Here is a 20,764-nt window from a genome sequence, read left to right as displayed (position 1 = left end):
ATAAATATATATAAAGGTTATTATATTTAAAAAAAAAAAAGAAACATTCAAATCATAATATAAAAAAATAGGATACTAAATTGCATAAAAATATTAAATTACAGAAATTAGAATACAATAGAAAATATTAAATTTAAAAGCTGTTCTTATATACCATAAAAAAAGTTATTCATAGGTGATAGTATTAAAAATATACTGTTATATCTAAAAAATGGATTTCAGATCTTGTTACTGAACCCCCCCCCCCCCCCTTGAGGTTGATGTACATATGACAATTTTTTTAAAATAGAAATTCTTAGTATAGAAGGAAAAGTGAGGTTAAGAATTAACATTATGCAAAAATCATTTCAAACATAATTAAGACTGAATTGAATTTATTGGATATAAAGAAATATTTTACATAGAAATAATAAATATTTATGAATTATTATTCTAGTATTTTTATCATTAGGTAATAATTTCTGTCACACTAATCAGGGGGAAAATGTATTTAATGTTCATTCAGATACTAATGAATGAATGCTAATAAATAATTCAGATTCCAATGAATACTAATTATTGTTGTTAATAAATCCTTTAGATAAAAGAATAAAGGGTTGAAATTTTTAATGTTTGATCACATTATATGGCAATCTCATCAAAATGGTATGTCAGCTCATTCTTTAAACAACAACAGATGTTTATTGATTCTCTTGACATTGACAAGACATTGGATTTTTGAAAAATTTCTTTATTGAAAGATCGACTTTGGAGGATTTTGATATTGAATTTAGACCTTTCTACAATGATACATCTATGATCAAATAAGCATTTGGAAACACATAAACCAAAAAAAAAGTATGAGTTTCCCTTTTTACAGTCTTTCCTTTTAGTCATCAAATTATGATTTTCTATTTAACATTTTTTTATTAATTTTTTTTTTAACTTTAGAAAATTTAATTTGGTTATTATAAGATTAGACCATTAATTGCAAAACAATAAAATGCAGCTGCGAAGAGGTGTGTGTGTATATATATATATATATTTCAGTTTTTTCCATGGAATATTATAACATTTTCTAGCAATGTCAAGGAACTGAATTTAAGTCAAGATGTAATTCAAGGAATGCTTTCGGATGGATTGTGTCGTTTCTTTAATTCTTACTAATTAAAATTGGTTATTAAAATATTTGCAATCATTGGCTCAAAAATACAGCAAAAGTCAGATAAATTATAATTTATTATGGTATTTTGTTTTTTCTTTAAGCAAATGCTTATTTTTTAATCAATTTAATATTTTTAGACCTGATATTCCAATTTGTGATCTATCATTTAATGATAGTTGGACTCCTATGAATCGGATTTTCTTTAGTCAGTGTATAAATGAAGAAGCTGAAAGAACTTTCTGTCCTCAACAAAAGGTAACTCTATTTATGCTTTCTTGAAATATGCATTTGAATTTAATTTTAAGTCTTATTTTTAAAAAAATTTATGATTTTATGCAATTTTCTTTGTTTTTATTTTTAATGAAATGAAGGTATATTTGAAATTTAAATAATATTATACTTAATGTGTAATATAATGTTATATTAAGTAAAAAAATCTTGCGCAAGTTAGATAATTCAATAAGAGTCTTATTTTAAATCATCTAAATTTTTATTTCGGCTTGGATTGTCTACCTGATTCTCAAGTATCTTTAATTAAAATTCTTCACTTCAATTTTCTTTTACATATGGAAGAATTAATTTAAAAACTGAAAAATAGTTACTGAATCAAATGTAAAAAAAAAAGTTACTTCATAATAGCATTATGAAAAAAAAGTTATAATTTGTGGAGTTGTTGAATTTTTAATTACTAAAAATTAAAATAATGAAAGATTTGGTTGTGCTGCAGCATGAGTAAGATTTCTTATCCATACATTGACAACTTTTGATGTTTTTTAAAGAAAATCAATGGCAAAAACTTAATATTTTATAAATTACCTCTAAATTCTTTAACAGTAATCATAACAAAATTCATGATATTAAATTACTGTCATAAACACTTTAATGATTAATGTTTGTTTTTTCAGGTAAAAGGATTTATTATGATGAAATATATTTTACAGTTATTAGAAAATAATAAAACAAACATGTAGAAATTGTTTCGCATTCAAAATTAAATCTTTTATTTATCTATTCATTTATTTTTGTTCATAATTAGAAATTGAATGTAAAGGTGCCGTTGAGAATTGTGCTTATACTAAGGCAAGATAAAAGAAATGGCTTATAAGCTAAGAGATAAGATTTAATAATAATAATTACAGAAATAAGTATCTCAAGACAATCGCCACCAACTTGAATTCATTTTTTGCTGCTGAATAGAGGTTTTTGTAAATTGTATTGATCTACATATATAATAAACCTACATGCTACTACTTAGAAAGTAGTAGCCAAAATTGAATTTGACTACCTATTTAAGGGAAGTGCCATAGACATAACTATGTAATTACTCCCCCCACACAAAAAGTAGGCAATTGTAGAAACCAAATTGTAACATTAGCTTGAAGTAACAGTAATTAAGCATCCTTTAAGGCTTTTATTTTGGTTCTAAGCTGGTGAACTATAGTGAAAAATGGTTTAGAGCATACTATCCTAAAGTTATAATATTTTTTAAAATAAGAATTTTAAATTATTTTTTTCATTTTCAGTAATTTACAAGCCCCTGAATCATCAAATCAGTATGTTGTCTATATGGAAAAAAAACTTTTAAGAATGTGCTTTCACTTTAAAAAAAATCATAATTGTAAAATCTTGTTATTTTTTTATTAATTTTTTACAGTTTCTAACAATTTTTGGACTCCCTATATTTTTGCGATTTTCACTTACTAAATGTCGTTTGGTATCCTATGTTATATAGTGATTTTTTTTTATCTTAATGCTTACTATCATATGTCTGAATTTATTGACTGAATTCGGCAATATTCTGTGTGTGTATATATATATATATGCATAAAAAAGTCTTTTTTTTTTTTTCTGTATATGAAAAATAACCTTTCTATTTTTAAAAAATTTATAGGCAATATATTTTTTGTTATGATGTAAATTTTTTATATTTATATATGCAGCATCAATTTAAAGTATGTTGATTTTCTTATCTAAGTTGAGCTAATTTTTTATTTTAGAAGTGGAGAAGAAAAAGAAGCCCATTTAAAAATGTATGTATCCTGTTTTAAAGAAACACTTAGTCTACTGTTTTATTAATAATTTCTGATTAGTCAGTAAAATACATTTAAAACCATTTTACAACAATCTCAGTAATTTTTTATTCTTTTAAGCGTAATGGAACATGTTTGTAACAAAGTATTATGTATGCATTCTAGATCATGAAAACAAATATTATGCTTATAAATATTTTTTTAATTCTTGCTTAATTATATATATATATATATATAATGGAAATTTGTAATCTTATTAGTGCATAATAATTACCCATTAATTGCAATAGTTAATTATAATTATTGCAATAGTTAATTATAAAGCTTTAAACAGCTATTATTAATACGAGTTCTGAATTATTGTCATTGTATTCTTTATTATTTGACTAATTTTGTATAATATTTCACAGCATTTTGATAATTTGCAATTTAAGGGAGACCTGTGTACCTAGGGCCACTTTTCATTTTTTTAAATTTACAAATTCTGAGTAATTGGCTGTTTAAAATTGTGAAACAGATATGCAGACAAAGTAATACAAATTAATTTCTATTAAAATCTTTATAAATACTTAAACTAATAATTTCTGTCTAATAGAATGTTTTCTTGAAACTCCACAAATGGTCCCTGGTAGAAGATTTCATTGTACTTAGGGCCAATAATTGATATACCCTGGGCTCATTAATGAATAGGAAACTAACTAACTATATATATATAAAGAATACACAATGTGTCAAAGCATTAGTAAATTACAAGTATTTTCATAAATTATTCAACATCATAAATTGATTCCAAATATCAGCTCCATGTATTGTCCTTTTGAAGCACCTATAGATTTTTTTTTTCTGAGTAATTAGAACATATTATTGTAATTCTGTTTCATAAATAACATCTTTATCATACAGAAATTTTCTGAATGTGCAGTGTTTTTAGATATTCAACACTGTATTGTTCCTCTGTTATATCTGTCACATAAAAATATTCAGTTTTTTTTTTAATAATTTTTTTAAACAAAAATTCATTTCAAATTGTATCATTTATGATAGCTTCTGTGGAATCGGACGAATCTACATTGTCTAATAATTTATTGGGTACCTCAATCTGAAATATAGGTATTTTCCAGGAGTTTTTCTTTTGGCCATTCTAAATGCTATCCCCTTCACTTTTCCTTTTCTAGAATACATAGAAGTCTAATCATAAAAATTTACATCTTCCTGGTTTTTGACAGTTAGTCTGCAACAAGAATATGAACAAGAGTATTCATATTTTGAGAGCACCGTACAAATAGTACATTAGTTAGAACATGTGCAGTAAAATCCGGTATTTTCTAAATAAATCTTCCAACAAAAGTTGATGTATATTGTTCTATTTACTCCAAAATGTTATATTGGAGCCCTAACAGGACCTTTCAAAATTTCTGCAGTCACAGTTGTATCATTTGTATTAGGTTTTGACTTTTTATTCTCTCAGGATGTTTAGGCATCTAACTATATAATAATGAATATGTAATTAAAGAGGAATATTAACAAATTAGGAATTCATGTTACAAAAGTAGGATAATGCTTGAAATTTGGTTAAAATATGGTGGAAACCCTATTTAAAATTATTTTATTTTTAAAAATATAAAAGATTGTATTTTTCAATAAATTGTCATATTTATTCAAACAATTTAATAATCAGCAATGGTGATAATAGCAAATGTATTTTTTATAAGTCAAGCACATTAAGTATGCCTAAGTAACTTATACCCCTTCCATTTTAAAGAACATTTAACAAAAAAAAAAAAAAATTGATTACTTCAAAATAATTTAGATAATTAAAACTTTTCCTCTATTCATTATGAAATTTTTTTAAAAATATAACGTAAAGAAGTTTTGTATAGTCTTGTATCTAGATCCATGACCCTATGTACAAGACTATGTAATTTCATATGAAATGTCTTCTACTACAAAACTCACATGTAGAAGAATTTATTTACTGTTTCAATAGTACTTCATCTTACATGTAACATTTTGTACTAGAATGCAAAGAAAAAATGTTTATTTACCTTTATAAAAAAATAGAATATATGAATTACAGAACAATTCTTCAGACTATCTAAAAATTCAGACAAATTATAAATCAGATAATAAAAATCATATAAAATATATTATCAGACTATAAAAAAACAAAACAAATTATTTTCTCTAATAACTTCATGCAGCTTTCTCCAAGTTTTGAAAATAATTGGCAAAGTAACAATGTGTTGCTATCATGCAGCAAAACTTAAAGCTAAATAATATTCAATTAAAGAGCAGAGGCCCTAAGTATATGATGGACCTAGATACATATGTCTTCCCTACTTGTTTCTGTTTTATCAAAACTAGGTGAAAGTTTTAAAAAAAATTATTAATTTATTATGTGACATACTGAAATAATGAAAATAGATTAAAGATTTTAAAATGTTGTTTGGAAATAAATAGAATGTAAAATTTATGTATAGCTTCCTTCCTTCAAATATTGTTTGACTTTGTTGTCTGAATTATTTATTATTTGTTTACCAATTTACTACAGATTTCTGTGCAAATTAATTTGTTCAAGAGTTGTAAGAAAATAAACATTATATAATTTCTGCTTACATTTATTTGTATCCAATTCTATTATCTGTTTAGGAAAAAATGAATAGAAAATATATCATTTATAAATATGTGTCTTCTGGATCTGAAGTATCTACATCTGATGAATTTAGTTCAGCTGATGAACATGAGGTATATATGTAAATATGAATTTCACTTATTTTTAATTGTTACTTTAAAAATGTTTTATAACAGAATTATTGATTTAAAGATGAATATAGTAAATGATTAATATTGATATATTTTTTTAATTGAAAGTATGTGACTGTGAGCAATTAAAAATTTTAATTTTAGGACATAGCTTTATATCTTTTATACTATCAATAATTTTTTTTCTGTTGGAAACATTTAAGGAAATTGCCAGTAAACTAGTTAACCAAAGGGGTGTGATTCTTTCATGGATCTGTAGCTTTATATTTTTTATTTTTTCATATTTTTCTGCTTTTTTAACAACAAAAAAAATATCTGCAATTAATTTTAAAAAAAAGCACTATTTTCTTGCAAAATTTGTATTTATTGGGGGAAGGACAAGTGAAAGGTTTCTTTTTCAACCACAAGTCAAGATTGGATGCAATGAAGAAATTACAAATAGTGCTGAAAACATATGTTGAATATTCATGAACATTGTAGTAGATGCCCCTGAATATATTTGCTGTTGCAACCTGTTGCCAACTGCAACCTTGGCAGTTGATCCTATTTATCAAAAGCATTCTCTCCTTTGACATTAATGATAAGTTTTTCTGACATGATGACTAATGTTATTAATGTTTTAGAAAGAGTTGTATATGATTTGGAGGTATACAAAATCTTGATACCAGTTTGCAACAGCCACAGGAGAAAGAACTAGTGGATAACTGATAGATTGAAACAGAAAACTTCAGACAATTTCCACTTGTTTTAAAAAGGGTATGTGCTATGCTCACCTGTCTACATGGGCCTAAAGTTGAGTCGAGTTTTAATATCATGAACTTGGCCATCACTTCTGAAACAAATAAACTAAGTATAGGGTCATTGGATGCCATTCAGACTTTGAAGTATCAATTTATGTCTCAAAGGAATTCTGGAGTTCATATGTATAAAAATGACTATCTTAAAATGGACAGAAATCTCAGTAAAAACGTGAATTCAGCAGCAAGCAACTGCAAAGAAACTCTTTGCAAGGAAAAAAAAATGTTTATTATGAGTAATCAATCCTGAGGAAAATGCTATTGTCAAACAAAGCTTTAAAAAAGAATCTGCAAAGCTACTGAAATGCAGAGAAATAATCATTAAGAAAAAAAAAGTGGTCATAGGTCTCAAAAAATTTTTCCAAAGCAGATACAAAATGAAATTGCTTGTTGGATCAATCTAACTGGTGCCCAATAGCATACTGTGAAATGCCCATTGAGTCATGTCAGTGAGACTTGTAAAATAACAAACAATATCTGATAATGTATACGAGATATTTTGAAAAGGTCCACTGAACATTCAAAAGTTTTTTACAAAAAATATGGTGGTGAGGTATATTTATAAAGTATTAGCAATTCCCTCATATTTTTTGCTTTATGTACATTTAAATTTCCCCTGGATAATATGCTTCTTAAAGTGTCTTGAGAAAATCATATTATTGACTTCATTTTATAAGCATTTTGAAATGAATATAAAAACCATTTTGGCTACAGTTTTGATAAATTTTTCTGTATAATGATTATTGATTTATAGTTTAGGGAGTTTTTACTTCACATTTTTGGATTTGATATTGTTTGTTGCAAAAAGAAATTTAAAGAATAAAAGCTTTTCTGATAAGCCAGCTAATATTTCAGATGAGGAAAATTGCTATTTGTAGTATCATCATAATTTAAGCAATGTCATAATGCTGTGATGCAAGTGCTATTGTTATGTATGTATGAAGTTCAAAAGAGAAGGGAATGTGTAATGAGGAGGATAAGCAGAAGTTCATTAATCATTGAAATATTTATTGCATCTAAGATTTGCAATTATTTTATGTTTGCATTTACGTCATGAAATATTAGAATAGTAATAATAAAACAATGCACATTCTAAAGTTATTTTTGATATTTTATGATCAAATATTACTGGATGCAGAACATCATGAAAAGTGCTTAAATTTAAACATTTAAGCACCTTAAAAGTACTTAATTCTGAAAAGAAAATACTAGCTTACGGCTTGGTACAACTGCTATACCAGCAACGAGTCTGAATTTCGTTCCCCCACTAGAACTTTCCAGCTGAACTCTAATTGCCTCGTAAAATCCCTTCCCTTTAGAGTCGCAATCCTTAGGATCAGGAGATTTCTTCTAGAAGTTACTATAATCATTGTTGGTGCTAGTAATTTTTTTAAAGTAACATTCGTAAGATGTATGGAATGAGTTTGCATAATTTCATTTGTGGGAAATACTCGTTGTAAACTTTCATCTTTTCCCTTGTTTCTTAATTTTTTTAACTTTATAATATTTTAACTTAGTATAATTTTGTAACTGTATAATAATATATGGTTATAGTTGGGTCCGTCTATTTGTCTAAATATTTGAACCAAGGATTTACTAATCATTTGAACAAGAAGAATTACTTGAAGTTTCATTTTTGATGGAATGGTATTATGAAGGTAATCGGAACCCTAGAAAAATTGTTACTTCTCTGCTCCCATTCGTCACAAATAATGCAGAAAAACTAAGTGGAACCTCGGTGGGTTTTTTTTTTTTTTTTCCCCACTCTGTCATTATATTTTACATTGAAAAGTGACAAAACACTTTGTTTTGTCTTCATGCCCCCCCCCCCTGAAGAGTTGGTCATATATATTTCCCAGTCACTAATGTATTAGTCTAACACAGTATTAAAACGACCTACAATTTTTTTTCAGCTTTAAATTTTAATACTTGAACTGGATGTATTCCTGCTAAAAATACATTTTGGTTTTGATTTTTAAGTAAGGTGTCGGTTTCACCATTATTTTTCATAATTTATGAAATTGATTGATTTATTAATTTATAATTAATCATTCATTAAAAGTTATAATTGTAATTTTAAAATATTTAAGGTGGTTCTTAAAATCTATCAAAAATAATAATTAGTAGTTTTTCTATAACAGAAGTGAAATATTAAAATTTTTCTTCCTTCATTTCAATCCGCTGAGAAGTACTAGACACAAATTATTCCAGAAATATTTGTATTGAAATAAAATAAAGTAGCTGCATAAAAAAGTAAGGAATTCTAGATTTAATTTGAAGCATTTCTGAAAGATAATCTAAATCAGCTGCTAGTAAAATTTGTATTTAATAACGAATGCTGATCATTTAGAATGCCAGATATACTGTTTTAAGTTTTTTTTTTTTAATGTTTTGCTAACTACTTTTCAGCGTAATATTATTGAAATGCAATCTTATGTATTGAATTCTAAGTAAACCATATCTAATCTTACTTTTAAAAAATTAATTGTCTTAATTCTGGTGATTACCTATGTATTAGTAAATTTTTCTGCAGAAAAATAATTTTTTTGTTATAAATTGGGTATTTATTGTCTGCAAAATTGAGCATAGTTTTCAAAAATACTACATTGCAATGAGTAATTTAAATTTTCGGCAAAAAAAAAAAAAATATCACCATAAACTGTAAGAATTGGCAATAGAATAGAAAAACGTTACTAGTAATTATATTAAAAACTGTTCGAACTACGTTAGAAATAAAAATTATATTTTATTTTTGTGAGCGCAATATATTAACACTAAAACATTCAAAGATATTTTAATCTGCAAAATAGCAGATGATTGTTATCTATATTATGCACAAAGAAATGGGAATATTTTTAAAAAGGAAATATAAACGATTAGGATCTTTATGCATGATATATAAACTGTCACATTTGATTAAAATTGATGAGTTAGAAGAATAACAAAATAAAATTCACAATGAAGTGTTCAAGCTTTATAAGAATTAAGTTTACAGCTTCAGTAATACTTGAGAAATTTATTTAATTACAAATATGATTGAAAAATTGACAATATATTGTTTAATGTGCTAAATAACAATACAATTTATTTAATGTCATAATATTTAATTCAATACTTTCTCCTACAGAATTAGTAAATGTTTGAGAAAAAAAATAAAACTGCGATAAAAACCTTTTTCTAGGATTCAGACGTGGTAAAACCGCAAAAAAGCAACCTGGTTATGAGGAAGAGGACAGGTGACCAATTACCACTGTGGGTGGTCGAAATCGGAAAGGCTATTTCCAATAATCGCCTTTAAAATAAGGGGAAAGCATCTTCTAGCTTTTTTCAATGAATGCCCATATTCAAAGTAACTTTTCTGAGTTTGGCTCCCTAAGCTTAAAGGTTAAAAAGTGCTTAATTTTTTTCAGGAAGTGCAAAGAAAGCATTTTGTTTGGTTTTTCCATTCATTGAATAAGGAGTAGGTACTGTCTGTCCACGACAAGAACACTGCTAGACAATCGTCTATGTTTACGGTGGGCGTTATAGAAACAGATTCCGGTAGGGACGATCCATTTTGAATAGGTGGAATCGGACAGAAGTCTGGGGGGTATTCTTTTTCTTGGCGTCAATGTGAAGTGATAAAAGAAAACCTGTTGCTCATAAATAGTGATGAAAGAAACTTGAATGAATTTCTACCTCTGCGAAATGAACTCTTCCTACAGTAACCTGTTTCTATAACGCCCGCCGTAAACATAGACGATTGTCTAGCAGTGTTCTTGTCGTGGACAGACAGTAGAAGGGAAGAATGCAAAGAAGGAATCTAGGGTGAAATAGATCCAGAAGTTCCAACACATAAAAAAATAATGTTCAATGAGATTTTTTTCTCCTGTTCCCTCTTTCCCACCCGCCAATAATATGCATTGCTGCTTACCGAAATACTTGAATAGTTATCCAGAAGAGACAGTACGAAATAATGAAGAATTTGTTTAAATTATGGCTGGCAAACATAGGTTTAACATTTTATATGTTGTTAAAGAAGATTATGCTGATTGATTAGATCAGTGAAAAACTAGAATGCAACAAGATGAATTTTACATACTTAAGAGATATATCAAACATGGGAGAAGCTACTCTTAGCACACTGACAGGGAAGCCTCTTTAGCATATTTCTCAAAAAAAAAAAAAAAAAAATATTGAGCTTAACTAAGGAGACAGGCAAGTATTCAAAAAAGACTTTTACTAACTTCAGAAGTAAAAAGCAGTAAAATAATTTTTTGGATTACTTCTTAATATTGCTATTCTTTTCTAATAAAAGAATGATCTAAAAAAAGTAATTAAATGCAAAATAAAGTAATTGCATTGTTCTGTCATCAATTTTGTGACAGTTATGCAATCTTACGATATTGATTCATTTATGATGATTATGATCCATTTTGGAATGCTTTAGTTCTTAGCTTTATAAGATTCAAAATAAAATTACTAAATATAATGAGTTCGTGTAGAAGGAAATTTATACTTCCTAATGTTGTATTATTTCAAGGTAATACTCTATTGCGCTACCAGCGCATCTATGACTATACTTACAGAGCACAGGATAGCTCTAAAATATAGCGGAAAGTTCAAGAGGAAATAAGCAGGCATTTTCTTGCATCCTTTTCGTTTATTTTTCAGAACACATAATTTTTATACTGAATTCAAAACACGTTCGAACAACTGTTATTAGGTTACAGTTAATAAAACTAATACTAAATAAAAGATAGATAGATATTCTCCCACCTTAAGTTGTTGGAAAATAACTTAACCTACAAAAAAACACTTAAATTTTTTTTTTTACGTTTACAGTTATTGCATGCAAACTATTACTATAAATTTCTTAAGGCTAAAATTATGACTAAAATATAAATTTTCAAAGTTCAAATGGAAAAAGAAAAATTTACAAATTCAGTCTTATAGGTTGTTTTACAGTCCTCCCGCTTTTTGTTTTTAAAGCAGGTGCAGTGTCATTATTAGAAGTTTCTTTTGAAACCTCATTCTTAACATCATCACGTTTTATTTCAATCCTTATAGCTCTATAACAAAAATCTTCAACAACTTCAAATTCTGTGTCAAATTCACTCTCAGAAAAAAGTTCAAGGACGCTCGAGTGAGTATTTTCTAGCCGCTCTGCTTTCGATTTAAAAACATTCCGTTCTGATTCCAGTTCGGTAATATCAATACTTTCCAAGTGTTATCAGCTCTGTTAATTTACTTTGCGTTTTCGTAAAAGTAGCTCTGCCAGCCTTCCATGATTTATTTAAGATTTGCCATATCAATAACTATTGTAAACACAGTCTTGCCGAGGGTACCAAAAAATGTTGTATTATCTCAAGCGCATCTATGACTGTACTTACTGAGCAGAAGATAGCCCTGAAAACCCCCGAAGACTCTGAAATATAGCGGAAAGTTCATGTGGAAATAAGCAGGCGTTTTCTTGTATTAATTTTGTTTATTTTTCAGAACCCATAATTTTTTAACTGAATTCGAAACACTTTCAAACAACAGTTATTAGGTTACAGCAAATTCTCACTGCACACCCTGAAAAGGGTGTTCTGTTTATTGAGATTTTGCAATTAGATTGTTATTGATTATCAAATTACTGATAATCTGTATAGATATATTTTTTTAATGGTATGCAATTGATTCGAAGTTTCATCTTTTTTTAATTTCAATATCGAAAAAGAAAATCGATTTCATTTTTTTCAACTGCTATTGCTTTTTACAATGTGAATGTAAAAGAATATTTTTATAAATTTCTGTTAATTGCAACAAAGTATATGAAAATTAAGTGTCAACATAAAAGTATGAAATGAATAAGTATTATAAAAAACATGATGAATTTTCGAAATCTAGTAACTAATAGCTTATTACTTTCATCAATTTGGATAACCAGTTGCCAAGCGTAAGAATTAGAAGGGGGGGGAGGGAGATAGAGAGGGGATTATTATTATTATTATTTGCAAGTAATGATAATAAGCAGTGCTATGTTTGTCCTGACTTGTTATTTTCAGTAATCAATGTAATTTCTTTGAACTCTAAACATATGCAACTATCAATTAATGTATTTATTGGTTATTTTTATTTCCCTAGGGGAGAGTAAAGAAAAGGAGATTGTCTGATAAATGCAGGTCCAATTCAGAGTCTGAAACTTATATATCTGATGAATATGATACAGCAGATGAGAAAGAAGTATGTGTTATTTTGAATAAATAAATTATTAATCTGACTTTTTGATATTAAATACACTTTAGAGTATTTTTGAAAAGTTCTTTTAAATTGTGTTCTTTCTATTAAAGAAAATCTAGAGCCCAGTTTTTTTAGCAAAAAGAATTATTAGCATTAAGTTATTTATATTTAAACAAATATGTGCTCTGATACTTTTTTAGAGTTAATGTAAAAATATAATAGAAATATTTATTGATAGAACTCAAAATTAATGAAATGAACCTTTCTTATATGCTTGAAGATTTAAATTTCTTTAAGTTATTGTTTTTTTTCAACAACATATTAATTAAGAAAAGTAAAGAGAAAAATTGTATCCATATTGCCTCCCGTCCAAAAATGTAAAATGCAATTATCTAAATGAGGATGTGATTATATTTTGGGATTTTTATTGAAGCTCGAAAATTTTCTCGAATTTTGTCTAGTTATACAAGTTGGTAACAGAACCCAGAAAGCAGGGGAAAATCAGAAATTTTTATTCATCTGGATGAATCAGAGAAATTCATGAAAATATCTAAAAATCAAGGAACAATAAGAATTATAGCATTTTGGGACGAGCATACACAGTATTGGCGATTTCGTGCTATCATTTCTCTATATCTGAATGCTGCCAAAACAGTCATTGCAATAGCAACCTGGGACAGCTTTCTTTCAAGGGCAGCAACTTTTTGGAATTTCATTTTGATTAGAAGTTGATGAATGTTACTAACAGTACCCTAATGAAGCTTTCTGAGAGATCAGTTTTCACTTTTCAAAGAACAGAGAGTGAATGAATTTTAATTTTACATGCTCTCAACTCAAAACCTTGCAGTGCTGTCTTGTATTATAATGATGCTTTCTTATAGCAACAGTAATCATGAGAGAAAATTTTTAGTTGATAAAGATAGTCTATGAAAGAACCTGAAAGAACAAACACTCATTGCAAGAAGAATTATTTATGAAAATATTCAAGCATATAGTAGAATTATTAATTTTGACGTGTCAGAACAGTTGATTTAAGTATAAGGAATCTGTGGACTAAATATGAAGAGAATATAGAAAAGAAATTAAGTAAAAATTTGGGTAGAAAAAAAAAGATGCAGAGTATTAGCTCAAAGAGTTTAAAAGTAATTAAAATTTTTGGGATAGCTCAAAAAGAATGTTAAATAATTGAAAAAGAAATTGGAAGTTTCAAAATTTTGCCAAAAAATGCTTTTAAAACTTTTCGCTTAATTTAAAGTAAGATTCATTGTTTTACCATGTATTTTTTTTTATTATTACTTTTATAATTGATATTTCAATTTTGAAATTAATAATGCATTATTATTTGTAATTTTTTGCCCTTTTAATTTTAATAAGTAAACATTTGGTACTTGAATTATCTTTAAATTACTATCTCCCAATAGGTATTATTTGAAATAATAAATAAAAAAATTTTTAAACTTTATTCATTTATAAAGGCATAATTTTTTGATTAGAAGAAGTTGTTCCGATTGATTTGTTACAAAAAAAATGAAGTAATGTTTTGGCATTTTTTTTTTATTTACTAAAATATATCTTAATAGATGTTTTTAATCATAATATTTTTTATGTATATATTTATGCTACAACTTTTAATTCTAGTTCTTATGCAAGAGCACTGATTGATTATTTTGGACAAAGTTAATAATTTTTATTGATAATATAAATTATCTTGTATTGCAAAGTATTTTACTAAAAGTTCCAATATTTTTTCGATATAAAAATTGTTATATACTAATTTAATAGTTTTTTAGAATGTTTATTCCATTTTTTAAAAAATTAAAGCATGAAATTATATTATTTTTATCAAATTCAATAATTTGTAAAAGTGTTTTTGATAATGTGTATTGTACACTTATGCCTGAGTACAGAGAAAGCCGGAAATATATTATTAATAGCAAGATTAAGTCAGGGAAATTTTTTCCACAGTTTTTGTGGCCACCATGTTGAACTTAAAATTTTAGTACGATCGCCACATTAGAATTTTTTAAAACTGGTAACAAATATGAAAGTCTCGGCAGTTTTAGTTGCATTCCTAAAAATTGAATATATTTTCAACATTGGATGTTTTTTATCACTATCTAAGACGATGAATGTTTTGTGAACATGGTAATAAAGTTTGATTCTATCTGGAACAAATCATCATAATATTTAACTTTGAAGGTTTATGTCCTGGGTTTCAAGAATCATTTTTCTGATAATTTTATGTTTTATTGGATTCATTCTGATAAATATGTTTATGACGAATATACTTATTAAATATGTTTGGAATCTGGATTATGTTAATTTATAAGAAAAGAAAGTGATTGCATTTCTAAAGAAACATGTATTTACTGAACTGATTGCAAGCTGGAAAAAAAAATGATCATTAAAGTAACAACTACATTAAGTTTTACAGAATGAAATTTGCTGTATACTTTAAGTAGTGACTTTCACTGTTTTGATGAAGTTTATAGATAATTTTTGAATAAAATTTGATGAAAAGTTGTTAAACCAAGAAAAAATCTAACAAATAGTTGTTCCTGTTTTAAATAATTTTAAGTGAAAATACTGATCCTCTGAATTTTCAGATTTATATATTTAAACCAAAAGAAGAAGCTAAATTGATCTTGACAAAACTAATTAAATATTTTTTACATTCTTTCATGGACTCATTTCATTTTCTTAAAACAAAAATTTTGGTGTCCAAAATTTTTACTCAATCTCAATGGGCAAGATTTTATGGAAAGTTTATTGGATCTTTCATTCATGACGTTTTACTAAAATCTTTACTTCTCATAAGCTTTTCTCTTCTTGATTTCAGTTCCTCTTCAATGTCTATTAATATGAATACTTCAAGAGGTATTTTAGATTTTAATATAGTACTAGGCATATTAAGTTATAATGTTGTGTTGATCCAACTGAACTTTCAGTTATTAGCTTAGAAAAATGGAAACACATCTATCCCTAAAACTATTTGCCTCTCAAAAAGTAATTTAAATTTAACAATGTTTAAAAATGTCGAAAGAAAAATTGTTTTTTGAGGGAAAAAAATATTTTCAAATAATAGAATGAATAATTATTTTCAAAATTGTACTTTTAAATAAATAAAATTGTTTTTAAATGTTAATACCGCAAATTATCAAATATATCCAGTAATTCTTGTTTTTAATATTGTTTTGTTTGCCTTATTAATGAAATTATTTTTAAACATTCATAACATTAAACTGAATTATTTGGGATTGGAGAATTTTTACTTCTTACTAAACTTTAAGATATTTTATATGGAAGTGTAATCATCCCTGCGATTATCATGGCAATGAATATAAATTAAGTCGAGTTTATTGTTAATTTATTTTTATGAAATTATCTTAATTCTATCATATTTTTTCGTTTTATGATTTTTAATAAGAGTGTACATGTGTGTGTGAATTAATCACGTTTCTTTTTAGTAAATAGCATTCATACAATTTAAGTATTGCTATTTTGAAAATAATGTAATGAATACAAAGTAATCTGAAGACTCCGACACTTACACGGGGATTTGAATAGTATACTGATATTTGTTGATAGCTTTGTGAGAATTTAAATCTGAATACTCATGGAATTATTGAACATTTAAAATAAAGTGAATGTTTTCATCAATATATATATATATTTGATAATGTGTGCATCTTGTTAAGTATTTAATTTGATAACCAACAGAAGGTTAATTAATTTTTGGAGGGAGGGTAAATATTCAGGTTTACAGCTACATTATTAATTTTATAAGAATCAAGAACTGGTAGCCATTACAGATTATTCAAATTAAAAGTAATAATGTTTTTATGTTTATTAAAAAAGATATTATGGTATGCTAATATTGAAATTTTTCTATATATTTTAGGTTAATCTACATTCTAAACTAACAGCTGTCCAGTCGAGAAAACATACTAATAAAAATAAATCATTTGATAAATGTACACCTACTGATGATTATGATTCATCTAGTGATTGTGACTCATCTGTTTCCTCTGGTGATTCTGAGGTAAAAATTTAACTTTAGCATGATTGTGTTTTACTGCTTTTCTAACTATTTTAAATAGTATCTGCATATGATTTTATTACTTACCTCTGGCATGAGAGCTGACTCTTTCAATTTGTTGGTTATTGAATAAAATGTGAATAACCAATCTGTAATGATGTCTATTATTATTCAACTCATGTTTTCTAAGATATTTCCATATTTTTAGCCCATTATTAAAAGAAAAATCCACCATGTCACCAAATTTGGATTAATATGCTGCCAAATTCCATAATGGCAAACATAGTCTAAAAATAATTTGTTATATATTTCATTTCAGTACGTATGATAGATTTCGCTGCTCAGAAAATCTTTATCTATTTTACTCTGTTATTCATCCCTGTTTTATACTGGCTGTTTCTGAACAGTCAGATTGTGATAATTCAAATATTTTATCAGCTTGATAAATACTGAAAATTTATAGCATTTTATGTAAACAAAAATAACGGAAGATATAAAGGCTCTGAAGAATATTGAATAACTTGTAATGTATTCTAAAAAAAATGTTTAAAAAACTATTATATTTATAAATTATTAGAATATTTGTTGTAGTAAATAGACTTCATTCATTTTAAAATATTTTTCTAATAATAAGTAGAAATTTATTCGAACACTGTGCACCTGACATTTATTCACCTGATTTATATAGATTTGATGTTTATAATCTTGATTTTTTTTTTAAAAAAATTTTTGGGAGCTTCAAGCTTTGAAAACTTTTTCAAAATTTTTAGTTTTATATATATATACTAGCCGCCTTTGGCGACCAGCCGGTTCGCCAATCTTAGTGTTCGTTAAAATTTTAATAATTAAATATTTTATGCAATTCCAACTTCTTCAGCAAAATATTTTATTCTTCAGCAAAATATTTTAAAACTTCAAATTTTGATAGTCATATAATTCACTCATAATATTATAAAGGCCTTCAGTCATAACGTGATATGTATCTCTCTAATTTTCTGTTACCCCTCGTAGAATTTATGCTTTAAATTAAAGTGTAAAGGATTAATCTGCAATTAATATAACAATATTTTTTACTGAAACAAAGCATTTTTTTAATAATATGATTACCGATAATAGAGTCACTGAGCGTTTAAACTTTATGGGCACTAAAGAATATCTTTCTTAATTTATGTAATATCTCAAGCATTTGTCAACAAAATTTTCTCAGATTCATCATGAATGGATCGATTTATTAACAATGTTTCATTTTAAATGCATCAAACACTCAGAAAATAAAATGAATCGTTTAAAATAATCTGTCGAAAACAGGTTTAAAAAAACTACTTAAAAAACGATGTACTTAAAACTATAAGCATATATAAAAAATATATATAACTAACATAAATACAATTTAATTACAAAAGCATGCAACTAACCTAAAAATAATTTAAATCATTGAAAACAGGTTAAAAAAAACTACTTAAAAAACGACGTACTTAAAACTATAAGCATATATAAAAAATATATATATAACTAACATAAATACAATTTAATTACAAAAGCATGCAACTAACCTAAAAATAATTTAAATCATTGTAAACAGGTTAAAAAAAACTACTTAAAAAACGATGTACTTAAAACTATAAGCATATACAAAAAATATATAACATAAATACAATTTACTTACAAAAGCATACAACTAACCTAAAAGTAATTTAAATCGTCCGTTGATAATAGTTGCCATGCCAACGATCAGAACACAGTGCGCATGCGTGAATTTTCTTCGCCTTTTACGTAACGCAAATGCGTGAATTTTTCTACGCCAGTTGGGGTAACGCTATGAAGATTAGACATTTTTAATTTCCTTTATTCTGTGCTATTTTAATTCAAAAGTACTTCAGAATGAATCTGAAACATGGATTAATTAACAATGTTTAATTTTAAATGCATAAAACATTAAGAAAATAAACAGAATCGTTTGAAATAATCCGCCGAAAAATCTTAACCCTAGCCTCATTACTGTTGGGAGAAAAAAAGAACTAAAGCCTAAATCATTTGGCGTTGGGGAAAATTGAAGATTTTTTTGGCGGAAAAGTTGGCGGTGGGGAAAATGGAAGATTTTTTTGGCGGGAAAGTTAGTTTTTAATTAATAATTGACTACCCCTAACATTTAGGGGGATGAAAAATAGATGTTGGCCGATTCTCATAGATACCGGATAAGCACAAAAAATTTCATCAAAATCGGTCAAGCCGTTTCGGAGGAGTATGGCAACGAAAACTGTGACACGAGAATTTTATATATTAGATATATATATACACACTCACATTTGAAAAAAAAGAAAAAAAAATCTGAACGTTCATATCAATAATTAGTCTTTGGTATTTGTACACTTCATTGAGTACTTAATTTGAGTAATTCAACAGAAGGCTAAATCATTTTTGGAAGGATGCGAAATGCATAAATTTACTGGAATATCATTAATTTTATAAAAGTTAAGAACTAACTATCATAAAAGTGTATACTATTCTTGAAATTATTTTATTTTTTTAGAATAATATGCGTCCTAATCTCTCTGTTCTCAAAAGCACGAAATATACAAATTATAAAAGTGTATCATATGATGAATGGAAAATGAGTTCATCTGGTGACTATAGTGTATCTATTTCATCTAGTGACTGTGAAGTAAGAATTTTAATCTAGCATAATTGTTATTAATTGCTTTTCCAGCAATATAAATAATATCTACATGTAATTTTATTACTTACTCATTCTATAAGAGTTGCTTCTTTCAATTTGTTGGCCATTGAATAAAATTGATTGTTCAACCAACCTATAATTATGTCCTCTATTTTTGAAGTCATATTTTTAGAAATAACGTTTCTGCATTTTAATTGACATGAAATATATGTATATAAGTTTCCTTATAACTCACTGTAATCGTTATTATTATTTTTTTTTTTAATCTAAAGGCCAAAGTTACTTAGTATTTTATCTTATTATTTTTAAATGGTTTCATATGGACTGAATATTCAATGACCATCTCATGTAAATTGATTGTGTATTCAGATTAAATTATCTAAATAAACTTTTTAATCTAATGAAGTAGACTAAAATTATTTTGTCATATTTTTCAGTTCTGTTGATAGTTTTGGGATTTCAAGTGGATTATACTGCCTGGATAATGCAAATAGAAATTTTTCTGTTTCACTAAGTTATTCTTTCCATCATATATTAACCATTTACGACAATCATATCATTCAATTATAAACATTTCTTTGAAACACTCCATTTTTATTTTTTATTGTAAAAGCAAATGGTGGAAAATTTAACCATTTTAAAGAAGATTAAATAAAATATAATATTTTCTAAACAGAAAGTAAATGGTTTATTAAGTATTATGTGTCATTCCCCCTCTCTCCTGTACAGTTTAAGTACGGAAAAAACAAAAATTCGCGTTTCTTAAAATCTGTACCAATTAGATAGCAGTTAGTGATCTGATATGTTTTATATCGGTACTTTATTTGCTTTTCCCATTCATTAAAATCATATTGAATTATAACTAGATCATGAGTGCTATTCCTATATTTCTTCGTATCTGGAATATATGTACAAGGAAATCATAAACAATGGATTTTTTTCCCCCCAGATTTTTGAGGGGCAATCCTGATTGTTGTGTTTTAAAATATAATACTGAAGGTAAATGCTCTTTTTTCCCTGTCTCCTTTTAATAATATTAATTTTCATCCTTTGGTTTTTAAATGTTTTTTTCTATATTGTGTAAAAAAAGGACTCTGTCAACAACAACAA

At 26.5% G+C, this 20,764-nt stretch overlaps 1 protein-coding gene across 2 annotated transcripts in view; it reads left to right on the top strand.

Annotated features, from left to right (window-relative positions):
• The window catches only part of LOC129975827 (WD repeat-containing protein 76-like), a 53,299-nt gene that overhangs the window by 4,621 nt on the left and 27,914 nt on the right, over window positions 1–20,764 (top strand). For both annotated transcript variants that reach the window (XM_056089059.1, XM_056089058.1), the window contains exons 2-7: window positions 1,282–1,399; window positions 3,142–3,174; window positions 5,824–5,919; window positions 12,843–12,941; window positions 16,840–16,980; window positions 19,508–19,639. In XM_056089059.1, the coding sequence (XP_055945034.1) occupies window positions 1,282–1,399; window positions 3,142–3,174; window positions 5,824–5,919; window positions 12,843–12,941; window positions 16,840–16,980; window positions 19,508–19,639 (619 nt within the window). The remainder of the gene's footprint in view (window positions 1–1,281; window positions 1,400–3,141; window positions 3,175–5,823; window positions 5,920–12,842; window positions 12,942–16,839; window positions 16,981–19,507; window positions 19,640–20,764) is intronic.

This window comes from Argiope bruennichi, chromosome 7, assembly GCF_947563725.1.
Source record: "Argiope bruennichi chromosome 7, qqArgBrue1.1, whole genome shotgun sequence".
NCBI classification, from domain to species: Eukaryota; Metazoa; Arthropoda; class Arachnida; order Araneae; family Araneidae; genus Argiope; species Argiope bruennichi.
The sequence above is the reverse complement of the archived record's forward strand: the minus strand, read 5'-3'. Positions and strand labels throughout refer to the sequence as shown.